Source organism: Natrix helvetica, assembly GCF_964273705.1.
Source record: "Natrix helvetica genome assembly, chromosome: Z".
Taxonomy (NCBI): domain Eukaryota; kingdom Metazoa; phylum Chordata; class Lepidosauria; order Squamata; family Natricidae; genus Natrix; species Natrix helvetica.
Window position 1 is genome coordinate 49811296 of NC_138554.1, and position 16879 is coordinate 49828174.

Sequence of the window (16879 nt, forward strand, 5' to 3'; positions counted from 1 at the left end):
AGCGCAGCTCTTGGAGCAGGAGCTTGCAAGGCTTGTTGTGGTGTTGCACTTGTGAATGGCAGCATTGCTGCAAGCGTCATCTCACCGACGCAGCTAGCGTCCTGCTACAAGCAGCTGTGCCGGTATGTTGAACCTCCCAGTGGTGCCGCTGCTCACTCGCGCGTAACAACACACCAATCCTTGCAGGGTCCTGGGATATGCTGAAGGCTCAGAATGGAGTTTTTTTGCAAACAGCAGGAAAATGGGAAGGGGGATTTTCCTGCCTGTCATCCTTTCTTCAGTTCGTGCTGAACCTGAGGATGACAGGCAGGAAAATCCCCCTCCCCATTTTTCTGCCGTTCATCAAAAAGGCTCCATTTTGAGCCTTCAGCACTGCAGTCCTGAGACGTGCGTCCTTTTCTCAAGTGACATTTGATTGCTTGAAAGGGACAGGCTGCACCCAGAGAGAAGGAACGAGAGGCAGCTCCCAGTCCTTGCTAGCTCAGCTGATCCGCGGGCCCCAATTAAGGGGAAAAACAGCCATAAGGTGACCAGGGAAGGGCTGCCTCCTGTGCTGGCCACGCCCACCCCTTCATTGGGGCTTATTTGGGGGTAGGATGTATATTCGGCCCAACCCCCAAAAATCAAGCTAGGGCTTATTTTCGTGGTAGGTCACATTTTTGGGGTAACGGTATTTATTGACTCTTTTTGTGTAACAATATTTTATATCATATTCCTAAGGATTTATAGATTGATTATAAATCTGATGGACATGATTTGCTGCAATCTATATCTTTATGTTTTATTTGGTTAATCAGCAGGCATATTTTGCATGTTAATGTACAAAATGCCACATTCCTAATGCTTTTGCTGCATCTTTGTAATAGGTTTGGAAACAAGCAGTAGTGGTTTTTCCTTTTCTCTCCATTCAGAACCAGCAAGCAGTTGCAGAGGCATGTTTGGTTTCTCTTGCTTCTGTGCCTGCTGCCAGTTAGAACTTCTGGTTAATAGGTGCATAGTTAAGCCTCTGCCCCAGCTCTATCTGCATAGCATAGTTAGAGAAGGGGTTAAAGACTTTTTGCATCAAGAAGCATAGAGTTAAAACAGTAGAGCTATTTTTCTTCTGTTTGGGATTGGGGAAAAAGTACACTCCTTGATTTAACATTTGGCCAACAATTTCAGAGAGCTGTAGTAGGGTCATACTCCAAATATTGTTCAAGGAAATAGATTTAGTTCCAATGCAACATATTAATTGGACTCTGTTTCCTGACTTGTTAAAATGGGGAAGTTGATTTATAATGATACATATCAACACCAATGAAGTCAATGTTATGTAGTGTACAGTGATGTATAATGAATTAAAATGCTTAAAACAAGAAGTTATGATGCTGAATTAGGTCCCTTCCAACTCTACTATTGTATTGTATTGTATTGTATTGTAATTAGGATACTTGAATCAGACATACAGAAGTCCCCCTGTCATGTTTCTCTGCTTTTCTTCCAACCATTTTGGCTATTCACATGTGGCTAAAGAGAAAAGCAGCCCAGAAAAGTTGTTGAATGGAAAAACCCAAGATTCTGCTATTTTCACCTGCATGGTTTTTTCTGTTTTTAAAACAAGATACCATTCCATACTTCTTGCTAAATAGCAATAGCACATAGACTTTTATACCATTTCATAGTGCTTTACAGTCCTCTCTAAGTGGTTTATAGAGTCAGCCTATTGCCCTCAACAATCTGGGTCCTCATTTTACTGACTTTGGAAGGATGGAAGGCTGAGTCAACCTTGAGTCTGGTGAGATTCAAACTGCCAAATTGCAAGCAGCCGGCAGTCTGCAGAAGTAGCCTGAAGTACTGCATTCTAACCACTGTGCCACTGCTGCTCTAAATAATCATAAAAAGCTATAAGTGCATAGTGATGCTCTTATCATGTTTTGATGTCTCTTATCAGTCTTTTGCTTTGGAAAAAAGCAAAAAAAAAAATCCTTAATCCATCTTGCCCCAAGCCTTTTGAATGAACCATCATAGGAAAAAAAATAGAAAAACGTAATGCCAGAAGAAATTGTAAAACTTAGTCTAAAATGTGAAGATTCAACTCCCCGTTTACTATATGGGGAAAAAAATCTAAAGTTAACAGAGGACTGGATCTAATTAAACTGTCTTCTTCCTAGTGTCATCTCTGCCTGCTATGACAGATCGCTTAGAGTCCATTGCTAGACAAAATGGGTGAGTTGTTTAGTTCTTTTACAGGTTTTACCTAGTTAATTTCAAAGAATCATGCTAATTGTCTCTTTGATATGCTACAAAAACACATTTCTACTGGAAAGCAATTTCAATTTCAATTATTTTGCAGGAAACATAGTTTGGTTATACAGTACATGAAGTGTAAAAATAGCCTTGATCCAAGCTCACATCTCAGTTGTGGTCCGAATTGTATTAATGATTTTATGAGTGGAATAAAATGTAATTTTCCATAAATTGATTTAAGTAGAGTAGTTCTTAAACATTCATTATATTTGAAAGCAAGCTTGAAATAATAAATGTCAAACTACTACTTAGCTTTCATAGCTTTCTTTAGCCAGCACTATGCTAATTACATTTTTATATATTTTCATACTAGTTTAATATACTTTTGAGGAAATAAAAGTAAAAATTTGGATGGGCAGCACTTGGTTTCGGGTATGGGAAGCTACTTTTCTACTTTGGTACATCTTTGCCATAAGTTAAGGAGTTGATGAAGTATTGAGTAAATTACTAGCAAGTATAAGTATATGTAAGGTCTTGATGAAATTTGATAAGCTTATATAATCTTTTTTTTTTTTTGACATTTATAATTTTCCCCTTTACGAAAGTCTTGGATCTCATCTTAGTGGAAATGGCACTGAATGCTATATAACATCTGACATGTTCTATGTGGAAGTCCACTTGGATACTACAGGACAACTGCGTGATGTCAAGGTGGCACATCATGGAGAAAACCCAGTGGTACGTAGAGTGTAATGGCTAAGTTATTTTTTCATATTTATGCTGATTTATAACATATGTTTAAATAACTTATTATCATAAGCCAGTCTTTGCCAGGTTTTTCCTGTCTTGTGTTAGATTTTTTTTATAATATCCATGAAAATCACAAAATTTTCACTTTACCAAAAAAAAAAAAGAAATATTTTTTTATGGGGAGGGGTGCATTTGAGGACATTTCCAAATCCCATGTTAAGCTTTATGTAATTTATTTTGCTTTAAGGAAAAGCTATTGTAGTCTCAGTAGTTTGTAATTTGTATATTATCCATTTTCTTTGTTCCAGAGCTGCCCAGAGCTGGTACAGCATCTAAGGTCAGTACTGTGTTATTTTATTATGACGGCAATCTTTTCAAAACCTTTATTTATACACAAACACTCTCCATTCCTTTCTAATAATTTTCTGCAGATTGCTCTCATTAACAACAAATCAGTGATTTTGTCCCTATCAGTCAGATAATCAAAGAATTAGCTAATGCAGACTAGTTTACTTGCCTTTAAGACTGGCTAGCAGTCAGATTTCCCATGGCTTCAAAGCTGTACTTATGATTGATGGCTTTCATGGTACTTATGATGACCATGGCTTTGTTCAGGCAAATGTGACCTCCATTGTAGTATTGCACAGAATTATTGAGAGTGGATAGGAAAACTGTAATTAAAAATTGGCCTTCAAAAAAGGTTATGCTATGAATCAGGTAATAGAACTGAATAATTGTACAGTATGGACTGGAAACATTAATTCAGTATTTAAAATAGGGAAATTTGAAAGAAAAAACTGAAGACTATCTTAATTCTGCATTCTAACAGGATGTTATGTCCTTCGAGGATGTCGTTATGAGAGTGTCTTTTATTTCTTATATTATTCTTTATAAACGTTTCTTTTTGAAATTAAGCCTTAGAAATAAAACCTTTGAGAAACACATTAAGAATCCTCTGCTACAGAGGTAAAAGACAATCCAGGAGGTTTGTGGGTTATATAAGAGTGCAGTTAGTCAATAAGGCCTACATATCTCTGAAAAGTATACAACAACACATTAAAGCTTAACAGTTCCAAGCAGGATACTGCACAGGAAGATTGAGAGCCAGCAATATCAAAACACTCATTTCTCATCTTCCTTCTTACAAATTAATACTGTATTTAAATAGAATTGCTGGTTTCAAATGATTTAATACAATTCTTCCACCTAGACTAGTGTTTAAATTTATGGGTCTTGGGATTTCTTATTCAGTCTGCCTTTGGATTATGGATTTTCTGTCTGGCTGCTCTCAGAGGGTCAGATTAGGAATCATACCTCCTCAGCCCTTATTCTTAACACTGGTACACCACAGAGTTGCGTGTTGTGTCCCTTACACTATACCTGTGATGGCGAACCTATGGCACGTGTGCCACAAGTGACACGTGGAGCCAGTTGTTAGGGCACGCAAGCACATATGCTTGCACATATGTGCGCACTGGCCAGCTGACTTTGGCCTTCTTTTGAGGCTTTCTTGAAGCCTCTGGAGCGCAAAAAATCAACCCGACAGGCAAACCGGATATTTGGGAATGGACTTCTGGTTTGCTCTTAGGACCGTTTTTTGCCCTCTGGAGCCTTCAGGGAGCCACCTGAAGCCTCCGTAGGGCCTCCAGGGGTGTGTGGAGGGCTTTTTTCACCCTCCCCAGGCTCCTAGAAAGCCTCTGGAGCCTGGGGAGGGCGAAAAAAGTGTGCCAAAAGTGGGGGTGTGTGTGTGCATGTGCACTGGTATCGTACACATAGCATTATGGGTGTGGCACGCCCGTGCACAACCCCCCTGCGCTCCCCCGTTTTTGGCACGCAAGCCAAAAAGTTATATATTGCTCTATACTCTTTATGTACATGACTGCATTCCCACTCACGCCAGTAATACTATTATTAAATTTGTAGATGATACAAAAGCAGCGTGACTCATCTCCGGGGGGGTGAGTTTGCCTATCGAGATGAGGTGGACCGTTTGCTTTTGTGGTGTGGAGACAATAACTTAATACTAATAAAACCAAGGAGATTATAGTGAACTATAGAAAGAATAGATCAGACATCCAGCCATTGGTTATCAATGGAAGCCAAGTGGAGCAAGTGGCTAGTTTTAGGTTTCTGGGTGTTATCATAAAAGAGGACCTGACCTGTGCACTCACATTGCAGCACTGGTCAAAGGCAGCAGCAGAGATTATACTACCTGAAACTTCTCAGAAAACAACAACTGAATGAAAAACTGCTGGTGACCTTCTACCACTGCACCACAGAGAATATTTTAACTTACTCTACCTATGTATGGTTTGCCAATTGCAGATAGGACAGCACTCCAAAGGGTTAACATCATTGCCCAAAGGATTTATAACTCCCGCTGCCTTAAGAAAGTTCAAAACATTGTTAAAGATCCATCTCATCCTAGGCACCCTTTTTTTGACAGTACAGAACAATAAAAACCAGGACAAATAGGCTGAAAAACAGCTTCTATCCCAGAGCAGTAACTAAATTGAATTCTACTATATAGTGCAATATTAATGCAATATCAGGTTTTCAATTCAATTATATAGAATGTGAAGGATGTATGTTTTTTATTTTTTCTGTATAATGTACACTGAAGATGGCATTTAATTTTGTTGTACAAGGTGCAATGACAATAAAGTAAACTAAAACTAAATTTTCTTCTTTCCTAGAGAGAGAAACTTCAATGAATTTTCTAAGCATCTTAAGGGTCTTGTCAATCTATATAAAGTGCCAGGTGACAAGTAAGTATTCCATTAAATCATAGTTTCATTAATGGAGAAATATTCTATAAAGCAATTTGCGTGTTACAAGCTGTTTTATAAATAATTATCCTATTTTGTCATGATTCAACTGGGACTGACTGCATAAGTGATAACACAATATCATGATAGGGAGAATTGCAGCACCCTGGATATAAAATTTATTTATTTACTTATCAAATTTCTGTAACAACAATTTCACCTAAGCGACTAAGAGCAGATTGCAAACATGGCATTACACATTATGGGAGGTGTGAGTCCTATCATTCTAAAACATTGTAGAACATCTATTCTTGGCAGAGAATTGGAAGCATTGTCTGATTCTAAAGTCTTTAGCTAGCTTTTATAGTGTGAGGAATTTCTTTTTTTATACAAAATGTTTAAAACAAGTTTCCTCTTTTCTTTTCAGCAAATTGAAAACTAAAATGTATTTGGCTCTGCAATCCTTGGAGCTTGATCTTTCAAAGATGGCAGGGATGTATTGGTAAGACCAGTTTACCACAATGAACGCAAGATTTAGTTCTAATTTTTTTTAAAAAAAAAAACAACCCACAAATACCAAGGGAGTGTAAATGGGCTTGGAAAGAACTGGCTTTAATCCTGTTTGAAGTATGGATAAATAAAACATTTGTGCATCATATTATTTCATCAATATTCTTTCTGTTCTGCATAGGAGAGTGTTCACATTAATAAAGTTTAAGTCTTTCACCTTTGATGGTAATGGAGGAAGGTATAGTAGCATCCCACATCACGAGTGCCTGCATCTGTATTAGACAAGGCATTAGAGACCATCTCCCGTGTCTTTATTATGCTGATCCTTATACTATACCCAGTGTTCTAATTAAATCAGAACTCCACTCTTAACTGGAAGAATTATTGGTCTGAAGAGAAAAAATATTTTTATCAGCAAATCAATCCCTAGAAATATCCAGAAATACTGCCGCAATTTGATCCATTGTGATCGCTGTTAAAAGGCACTGGGTCTGAGTTTAGAAAAATTGCAAATGCCAGTTTACTATAACCTGAAAGTTTGTCAACATACTACATCTTTTATCAAACCTTTTTCTTTATTATGTTAGTTTCTTATCCTGTTTTATTAGATTTATTGTAGTTGTAATTGTTTGGTTAATATTATTATTATATATATACTTATTTAAAGAACTTTATATGTATGATAGATCTAAGATTCCAAATATGATTTAAAAGATCAGTTCCAAAGCTTTCAATAGAGGATGTGTGAGATTTTCTTTTTAAAAGATTAAGAAAACAGTTGCTGAAACAAAACTGAACTGTGTTTCCCAAATGCAGTAATAGATATCCAGTGATTGTGACTGTTTATCCACATAGATTTAATGGCAGGAGAGGAGAGGATCTCATTTAAAGAATTAGATTGCAGTCCTGTCCTAATTTATATGTAGTTGAATTAATTCTGCAGACATAATTAACTTCTGATTGAACATGAATATGATATATCTTTTGTATCATGAATGTCTAGAAATTTGTTTTTGTTTTCTATCTCCTTATAGGCAAGCGACGAATGCAAGCCCCTTGGACAAAATTCTGCATGGCAGCGTGGGTTATCTCACTCCTAGAAGTGGTGGTAGGAAGTGTTTTTTTTACTAATCATTTTCTATATAAGATGGAGGGAGGGAAGGGGAGAGGGGGATAGATGATAGATAGATAGATAGATAGATAGATAGATAGATAGATAGATAGATAGATAGATAGATAGATGATAGGTAGATAGGTAGATAGATGATAGATAGATAGATAGATAGATAGATAGAAGATAGATAGATGATAGATAGATGATAGATAGATAGATAGATAGATAGATAGATAGATAGATAGATAGATAGATGATAGATGATAGATAGATGATTGATAGATAGATAGATAGATAGATAGATAGATAGATAGATAGATAGATAGATAGATAGATAGATAGATGATAGATAGAGATAGATAGATAGATAGATAGATAGATGATAGATAGATAGATGATAGATAGATAGATAGATAGATAGATAGATAGATAGATAGATAATTGTAGACAGACAGACAAATATAACCCAATTGTTTGTTTGTTTATTTATTTGGATTTATATGCCGCCCTTCTCCAAAAGGACTCAGGGCGGCGTACAACATTAAAAAACACACATCCCAAAAGTTAAAAAAATTTTTTTAAATCCATATCCAAAAAACCAAACCGAATTTAAAAGACAATACATTTAAAATAAGTTAAAATTAACAGGCCAGGCCGGCTTGCCGAAAAAGCCAACTGTTTAGGGCGCGTCGGAAGGACCGGAGGTCAAGCTCCGGGGGCAGCTCATTCCAGAGGGAAGGCGCTCCCACAGAGAAGGCTCTCCCCCTGGGGGTCACCAGCCGACACTGTCTGGCCGACGGCACCCTGAAGAGGCCAACTCTATGGGATCGTACTGGTGGCAGTAGGTGGTCTCGCAGGTACCCTGGGCCTAAGCCATAGAGTGCTTTAAAGGTCATAATTAATACCTTGAATCGCACCCGGAAAACAACCAGCAACCAGTGCAGGCCGCCTAAAAGGGGTGTAACATGGGAGCACCTAGGTACCCCCATGACAACCCGCACGGCCGCATTCTGGACCAGCTGAAGCCTCCGGGTGCTCTTCAAGGGCAGCCCCATGTAGAGAGCATTGCAGTAGTCCAGGCGAGAAAGGACGAGGGCATGAGTGACTGTGCACAAGAGCATCCCGATCCAGGAAGGGGCGCAACTGACGTACCAGGCGAACCTGGTAAAAGGCCCCCCTGGTCACGGCCGTCAGGTGTTCTTCTAAACTAAGCCGCATATCCAGGAGGACTCCCAGATTGCGAGCCTTCTCTGAGGGGGCTAAAATTTCTCCCACTATCGTCAAACATGGGACAAGATGTACAAATCGGGATGACGGAAAACACCGCCAATCAGTCTTGGAGGGATTGAGCTTGAGCCTGTTCCTCCCCATCCAGATCCGCACAGCCTCCAGGCATCGGGACATCACGTCGAGGGCATCGTTTGGGTGGTTTGGGGGTTTGGGGTAGAGATGAAAAGTTGGGTATCATCAGCATTTTGATGATACCGTACCCCAAAACCACGGATGATCTCGCCCAGCGGTTTCATGTATATGTTGAACAGGAGGGTTAATGGTGCAATGATTTTTGTTAGTTTATAATGGTTGATTCCTAATTATTTAGTTTATAATGGTTGATTCCTGATTATTTGTGAAATTACTATTACCTAATTTTGTTCTTCTGGCCACCTTTGCTTAGCTCAACCAATGCAATTCAGTTGGTAGTACACTATAGATAAAATACCGATTTCAAAAACTGCTAGTTTAGCAAAAAGCTATAGAAAATGCACATAAACTGCATATTATAATCAATCTGTACATTTGAGAAAATTATTTTGCAGTCTTAAATGAATTCATAAAGCCTCATCATTCTAGTGTTAAGGTCATCAAAAGCCCATTAAGGTTTACCAGAAATAACAACATATCTATTTTAATCTTGATCAAATAAACCAACTTTATGTTTTACTTTTACCAACTCTGATCTTTAGTCCCTTCAAATAAAGTTGTACAAAGTTGCGGGATCGTATCCTGCCCCTCACATCCCTTCGGCCGATTCGCTCACACAGAGAGGGACTTCTCCGGATGCCATCCACTAGACCAGTGTTTCTCAAACTTGGCGACTTTAAGTCCTGTGGACTTCAACTCCCAGAATTCCCCAGCCAGCTATGCTGTTGAAGTCCACAGGACTTAAAGTCGCCAAGTTTGAGAAACACTGCACTAGACTGTGCCAGCGGGCGGCGCCCAGGGGAAGGGCCTTCTCTGTGGCGGGCCCGAGCCTCTGGAATGACCTTCCCCCTGACATTAGAATGACCACGGACCTCCGCTCCTTCCGCCAGAAACTCAAAACCCACATGTTTCATCTAGCCGGCCTGGCCTAATTCCAGCTTTCCCACCTCAGTTTGTATTTTCTAAATTGTGTGATTTGGTTTTAAGGTTAAGTTTTAATTTTTATAAATTTGTACAGGGGGTATTTAATTTGATTTTAGTTATTTGTATTGTGGTTGTATGATTTTGATCTGTACCTGTACACCGCCCCGAGTCCCTTCGGGGAGAGGGGGCGGTCTAGAAGTCCAAATAATAATAATAATAATAATAATAATAATAATAATAATAATAAAAATAATAATAAAAATAATAAAAATAATAAAAATAATAAAAATAAAAAAATAAAAAAATAAAAAAAATAAAAATAAAAATAATAAAAATAATAAAAATAAAAATAATAAAAATAAATAAAAATAAAAATAAATAAAAATAAAAATAAAAAATAAAATAAAAATAAAAATAAAGTACAACTTGATTATTTTCAAAAATATTCTTCAGTATGTCCAATTTTAAAATATAAGTTCTTAAATTTATAGTTACATTTTATTTTGTAAAGGATTGCAGTAAGCTTACCAAGTATAATGAAATATATTGATTCCAAGATTGCTAATAGATGCAAATTAGTTAACAAGCAATTTTCAAATGTGATTAGAAAAAGAAATATATGAACTTAAAGTCCTTTCAAGATATTAACTGAGTTTTACCAAGATGCTTATTACTTCGTTCTGAGATCTCAAAATCTGAAACAACTGACTTGTGAGCAATCTCAGATCCTTTCCTTGTACTGAAAATATTATCAATTGTCTAGTCATGGCTCATCTAGCCCTGTCCTGATTTTCAGTTCTCCTTTCCACAGAGATACCTTTAGCTTGCTATTTCTTCCCCAGAACAAATTCAGTTTCTGACAACAACAAAAAACTTTATATCTGGCACAAATGTTGTTCCTGCCTACAGCCAAATGCACTGTTTTTGGGGATTTCACATCAACTGCAGGATCCTAGGATTAACAACAATAGCAATCTGGATAGTGGGCAGAGCAGTATCTGGAGACAGCAGAAGAGAAGAGAAAGAACTTTTAAAAAAATCTCTATAATCACAAAATGACCTGTAAATAGAAGTAGAATGAAGAAGAAAGTAATAGAAATAACCGGAACCCCATTTGAACACTATCAGCATTAGCAAAATCACCATCAGCCAATTGGAAAAGATAGTTTTAGTTGGAACAGCTTGCATCCTGCAACAATACCTTTAAAATCATCAAACAACATCTGCCTAGCCCAGACCTTGGGAAATGCCAAATCCAGTGTAAACATCTGGCTGACTGTAAGAACAACCATAGTAATATTAATACTATTAAACATGCATGCAACCCAACTCTCAAAGAAAGGCAGGCAGTATTATGGTAAATTTTCAAATCATTTTTTCATCTTTAGTCCCAAAAGTATTGAATAACAATGGTGGGGGTAAACTAAAATTTATAAGTCACATATTTTAAATAAATAAAATCATAACTTTTATTGTTTTAAAGGCTTTTTATTTTTATTGCTTTTATAGTTTTTGGAATTGAATCATTCATTGAGATGTACAGTTATAAAAATTGAATGAATAAATAACTAATTGAACAGACTATATATTCAGTTCAATATTTAGACTTCATTTTTACTCTTCTTATGCCTATTCTTGTTTTTCCATTAACAAACCTGCTTATTTCAGGTCACCTGATGAATCTGAAGTATTATGTTTCTCCTTATGATTTATTTGAAGAAGGAACTGGAGCTCCCATCATTCTGAATGAGACTAATGGTACGTTATCCTTACATAGTATTTCCCGTTATCCACTGATTTTCTGAATTGGGCATTCTAGTATGCTGAATTGTTTTAAATCTTCTCCTTGAATATCCTTAATAGCAGTAAAGCAGATTAACACTTAGGTATGCAGTATTCATCTTTAATAAAGAAAGGCTAAAGCAAATAATTCAAATTTAAAAAAACTTGTGGTCTCTTGCAGCCATTATGTGATAATTATTGATGAAATTACTGCATTGTGGAACTCAAATTTAAATTATAGGTGTCCAGTCTTTTGACTTGCCTCGGCCACATTAAGTGAAGAGGAATTATCTTGGGCCACATATAAAATATATAATATAGTTAATGTATATAAATCATAGAGTTTATGATCTTGTAGGGCGATATTGCTATCTGACTATTGCTAGCACTTGGGCCATGGAAAATGGGACACACCTGGTCTAATAATAATTAATAATAATTTATTAGATTTCTAGACCGCCCCCTCTCCCCGGAGGGACTCGGGGCGGTGTACAGGAATAAATTTAAAAACCATACAAACAATCGTATACATAGCTAAAAATCAAATTAAACAACCCCTGTACAAATTTATAAAAATTAAAAACACCATAAAACCAATCATAAAAATTTAGAAATAAAACTGAGGTGGGAATGGTGGAATTAGGCCAAGTCGGCTAGCTGGAAAAGGTGGGTTTTAAGTTTCTGACGGAAGGAGCGGAGATCCGTAGCCATTCTAATGTCGGGGGGAAGGTCATTCCAGAGGGTCGGGCCCGCCACAAAGAAGGCCCTTCACCTAGGCGTCGCCCGCTGGCACAGCCTAGTGGACGGCACCCGGAGTAGTCCCTCTCTGTGTGAGCGAATCGGTCGAAGGGATGTATGGGGCAGGATACGATCCCGCAAATAACTAGGTCCTGTGCCATGGAGCGCCTTAAAGATGATGGTCAACACCTTGAAACGCACCCGAAAAGCCACAAGCAGCCAGTGTAGCCCGCGCAGGAGAGGTGTTACGTGGGAGTAGCTAAAGACTCCCGAGACTGCCCGCGCGGCCGCATACTGAACCAGCTGCAGCCTTCGGGTGCATCTCAAGGGGAGCCTCTAAATGATGGGGCTGTAAAATGACTATGCTACCTGGATCACAGATATATCCTCAACCTGAGAAATAGCCTGAAGTGCTGTGCTCTCTTCATAGAGATAACTTTTTCCAACTCATTTCTGATTTCCAGAATAACTATGCTTGCTCATAGTCTAACAGAAAGACAAAAAAGTTAAGTATAAAAAGTGGAAAGAGAGGGACACAACTAAGGCAGAATATCAGCAACTAGCTCGAACCTGTAAAGATGAGTAAGGAAAGCTAAGGCTCACAATGAAGAAAGGCTTGCCACAAAAGTAAAAAATAATCAAAAAAAGCTTCTTCCAACATGTTAAAAACAAGAAAAAGGTTAAGGAAACAATTGGTCTATTGCTGGGAGAAAGTGGCAAGAAGGTGACAAGCAACAGGGAGAAAGCAGAACTATTTATAAAATAAATAAATAATTTTTTTCTTTGTTAGCCGCACCCTCTCCCAAAGGACTCAGGGCGGCGTACAATAAAAACACAAAATATACAAATGAAGAATACATATACAGATAAAAATGAACACATACAACGCACGTACACATACACATATACATGGAGGAGGTATCAAATATATAAAATAGAATTTAAAATAGACAATTTTAAAACACCCTCGATTAAATTACAAAACTTTAAAAAACCCGTCAGGAGCGATAAGGTAAAACTATGGTTGAGCCAGGCCAGCTAATTGGAAGAGGTGGGTCTTTAGCTTTGCATGGAAGGAGCGGAGGTCAGAGGTAGTCCTGATATCAGGGGGGAGGTCATTCCACAGGGCTGGGCCCGTCACAGAGAAGGCTCTGCTCCTAGGCGTCGCCCCCCGACATTGTTTGGTAGACGGCACCTGGAGAAGTCCCTCTCTGTGCGAGCGAATTGGTCGTAGGGATGTATGGGGCAGGATGCGATCCTGCAGGTAGCTAGGTCCTGTGCCATGGAGCGCTTTAAAGATCGTAATCAAAACCTTGAAACGCACCCGGTAGACCACAGGAAGCCAGTGCAGCTCGCGCAGGAGAGGTGTCACATGGGAGTACCTTGTACTCCCCATAATCACCCGCGCGGCCGCATTCTGGACCAACTGCAGTCTCCGAGTGCATCTCAAGGGAAGCCCCATGTAGAGAGCATTGCAGTAGTCCAGGCGAGACGTCACCAGCGCATGAGTGACTGTGCGTAAGGCATCCCGGTTCAATAGGGGGCGCAATTGGCGCACCAGGCGAACCTGGTGGAACGCCCCCCTTGCCACGGCTGTCACATGGCCATCCATGGACAGCCGGGCATTCAGGAGGACGCCCAAATTGCGCGCCCGCTCCACGGGGGCCAGTTGTACGCCCCCAATGGCCAAAGATGGAAGCAATTGGTTGAACCGGGGGGCCGGAACCCACAGCCACTCCGTCTTGGAGGGGTTGAGCTTGAGTCGGTTGCATCCATCCAGACCCGTACAGCTTCCAAGCACTGGGACATCACTTCGACGGCCTCGTTGGGGTGGTTCGGGGTGGAAATGTACAGCTGAGTATCATCAGCGTACAGATGATATCCCACCCCGAAACCACGAATGATCTCGCCCAGCGGCTTCATGTATGTGTTGAACAGGAGTGGCGAGAGGACCGACCCCTGTGGCACCCCGCAATTGAGGGGGCTTAGGGTCGATCTCTGCTCCCCTGTCAACACACGTTGCGTCCGGCCGGAAAGGTAGGAGCCGAACCACCGCAAAACGGTGCCTCGAACCCCCAACCCCCCCAGTCGGTGCAACAGGATACCATGGTCGATGGTATCAAAAGCCGCCGAGAGGTCTAATAGGACCAGGATAGAGGAACAACCCCTATCTCTGGCCCTCCAGAGATCATCCACCAACGCGACCAAGGCTGTCTCCGTGCTGTGCCCGGGTCGGAAGCCGGACTGGCGCGGGTCAAGATAATCATTTTCCTCCAGGTGTCGCGGAAACTGATAAGCTACCACACTCTCTACAACCTTCGCCAGAAAGGGAAGGTTGGAGACAGGACGATAATTGGCTAGCTCCGTAGGGTCCAGGGAAGGCTTCTTGAGTAAGGGTCTCACCACCGCCTCTTTCAAGGCGGCCGGAAGAGACCCCTCGCCCAACGAAGCGTTCACTAGGCCCAGGAGCCAGTCACGTGTAACCTCCCAGGATGCCAGTACAAGCCAGGAGGGACACGGGTCCAATAAACATGTGGTAGGTCGCAGCCGTCCACGCAGTCTGTCCAAATCCTCGATGGCAACCAAGTCAAACTCCTCCCAGAATGGTCTCTCAAGACTCGCCTCGGACGTCTCCACTGGACCACTGAAAGGGACCCATTCCTTCCGGATTTGAGCGATTTTATCCTGCAGATATTTCCCAAATTCCTCTGCCCTGCCCTGTAAAGGGGCCTCCCGCGGCCTCTGAAACAGAAGGGAGCGGGACACCCGAAACAGGGCGGCAGGGCGGTTCTCTGCGGATGCAATGAGAGCGGCACAATATTGACATTTGGCCGCTCTCAATGCCACTAGGTACGTCCTTAAATGGGTTTGTACCTGTGCTCAGTCAAACTCGGAACGGGAGGCTCTCCAACGACTCTCTAGGCGTCTCTTGCGGCGTTTCATCACCCTTAGCTCCTCAGTGAACCAAGGGGCCAGGGTGGATCGTTGCCGCCAGAGAGGCCGCAAAGGCGCCACTCGGTCTAAGGCCCCGGTAGTCGCATTATTCCACGCGACCACCAGGTCCTCTACCCGGGGGCGGGTCAGGGCTGCAGGAGGTGGCCCAAGCTCCATCTGGAACCTATCTGGTTCCATCAGGCGCCTGGGGCGGAACCATCTGATGTCTTCCGGCTCCACCTCCCCGCAGCGGGGGGTAGCACCAGGGAAGTCAAGCCGGAGAAGTGAGTGATCTGACCATGACAGGGGAGTGATGGTTAAATCCCCTACTCCCAGATCACTCAACCACTGGCCAGAGACAAAAACAAGGTCCAGCGTGTGGCCTCCCTCGAGTGTCAGGCCCTGGATCAATTGAGTCAGGTCCATGGCTGTCATGGAAGCCATAAACTCCAGAACCCCCTCGGACGCTTCTCCCACCGATGGCAGGTTAAAATCCCCCATCACTAAAAGTTTGGGGGTCTCAACCGCCACCGATGCGATTAGCTCAAGGAGTTCAGGCAGGGCCGCTGATGTATAGCGAGGAGCCAGGTATACTATCAGCAGGCCCAACTGTCTCCCAGGGCCCCACTTCACGACAAGGGACTCACACCCGGATGTCTGTGGCACAGTGGACTCCCTCGGCTCTAAGTGCTCCCGGATAATCACTGCTACCCCACCGCCCCTTCCCTGGGCCCGTGGCTGGTGAAATGCTCGGTAACCTGGTGGGCACATTTCCACGAGGGGTAAACCTCCCTCGAGGCCCAACCAGGTCTCCGTTATTCCTGCGAGGTCCGGATCCCCCTCAAGAATTAGATCGAAAATGAGGGGGGCCTTGTTGACAACGGACCTCGCATTGCATAACAACAGCCTCAGGCCCTGGGTCTGCAGCTCCTGACCACCTAGTACGCGGGGGTTGGTACAGGCGACCGGTTGTAACCAACAACCACGGTCTCCCAACCGACTACGGGTTCTTAATCTGTCCTCGCACCTGCCCCTCCCTACGACCGTTGGCATCAAAAAGCCCTGTGTTGGAACGATATCCTCCCTCTCCTCCTCCCTTCCACTCCCTCCCCTCGCGACCACACCTAGTGACCTGGCTCTGTCATCACTCCTGACCTGATCCGCCCCCCCCCCAACCCTGGAACCCCTATAAACTCTTAAAAAATTCTTTACTAAAAAACCCCTCAATTTACGCTTCCTCCACCTCTCTGGGTTAATAAACCCGTCCTCAAGGTGGGCCCTCGAGAGGGCAGGAGGCCAAACCTGCGAGAGAGGGGACTCCCACAGCCGCAGTAAATCCGACTTCGTGTGCATAAGAATAAAATCATAGGGGTAAAATTAGTTGGTTACAGGTGCTGAAGATGTATCATAGTATCATAGTTTGTCATAGATATCTTCCTTACCCTAGGTAGAAAGGGTAAGTTAGTGGGCTAGTCGACTATCTGGGTTTCACTGGGGAGGGTCTCGAGATGGTATAGGAGCAGCAAGAAAGATGTTAAAAGACAAAGTCAAGGGACGCGATGGTAAAGTTTAAAGCCCCAACCTAGGTTTCAGGTTCGCCATTCCAATTGTCTTTGTTCTAAAGTGCTTTGCTCAGCTCCCCCCTCCACCAGCCGCTTCGTTTAAGTCTCCCATCTTCTCCTCTCCACACAACGAGGCAGTCCTCCAGCTT

General features: G+C 41.7%; 1 protein-coding gene across 1 annotated transcript in view; it reads left to right on the forward strand.

The window, feature by feature from the left end:
* MED1 (mediator complex subunit 1) overlaps nucleotides 1–16879 on the forward strand; it is a 40613-nt gene that overhangs the window by 5678 nt on the left and 18056 nt on the right. The window contains exons 4-10 of the mRNA XM_081932117.1: nucleotides 2151–2205; nucleotides 2832–2964; nucleotides 3285–3313; nucleotides 5673–5744; nucleotides 6172–6246; nucleotides 7289–7362; nucleotides 11383–11472. Of these exons, the coding sequence (XP_081788243.1) occupies nucleotides 2151–2205; nucleotides 2832–2964; nucleotides 3285–3313; nucleotides 5673–5744; nucleotides 6172–6246; nucleotides 7289–7362; nucleotides 11383–11472 (528 nt within the window). The remainder of the gene's footprint in view (nucleotides 1–2150; nucleotides 2206–2831; nucleotides 2965–3284; nucleotides 3314–5672; nucleotides 5745–6171; nucleotides 6247–7288; nucleotides 7363–11382; nucleotides 11473–16879) is intronic.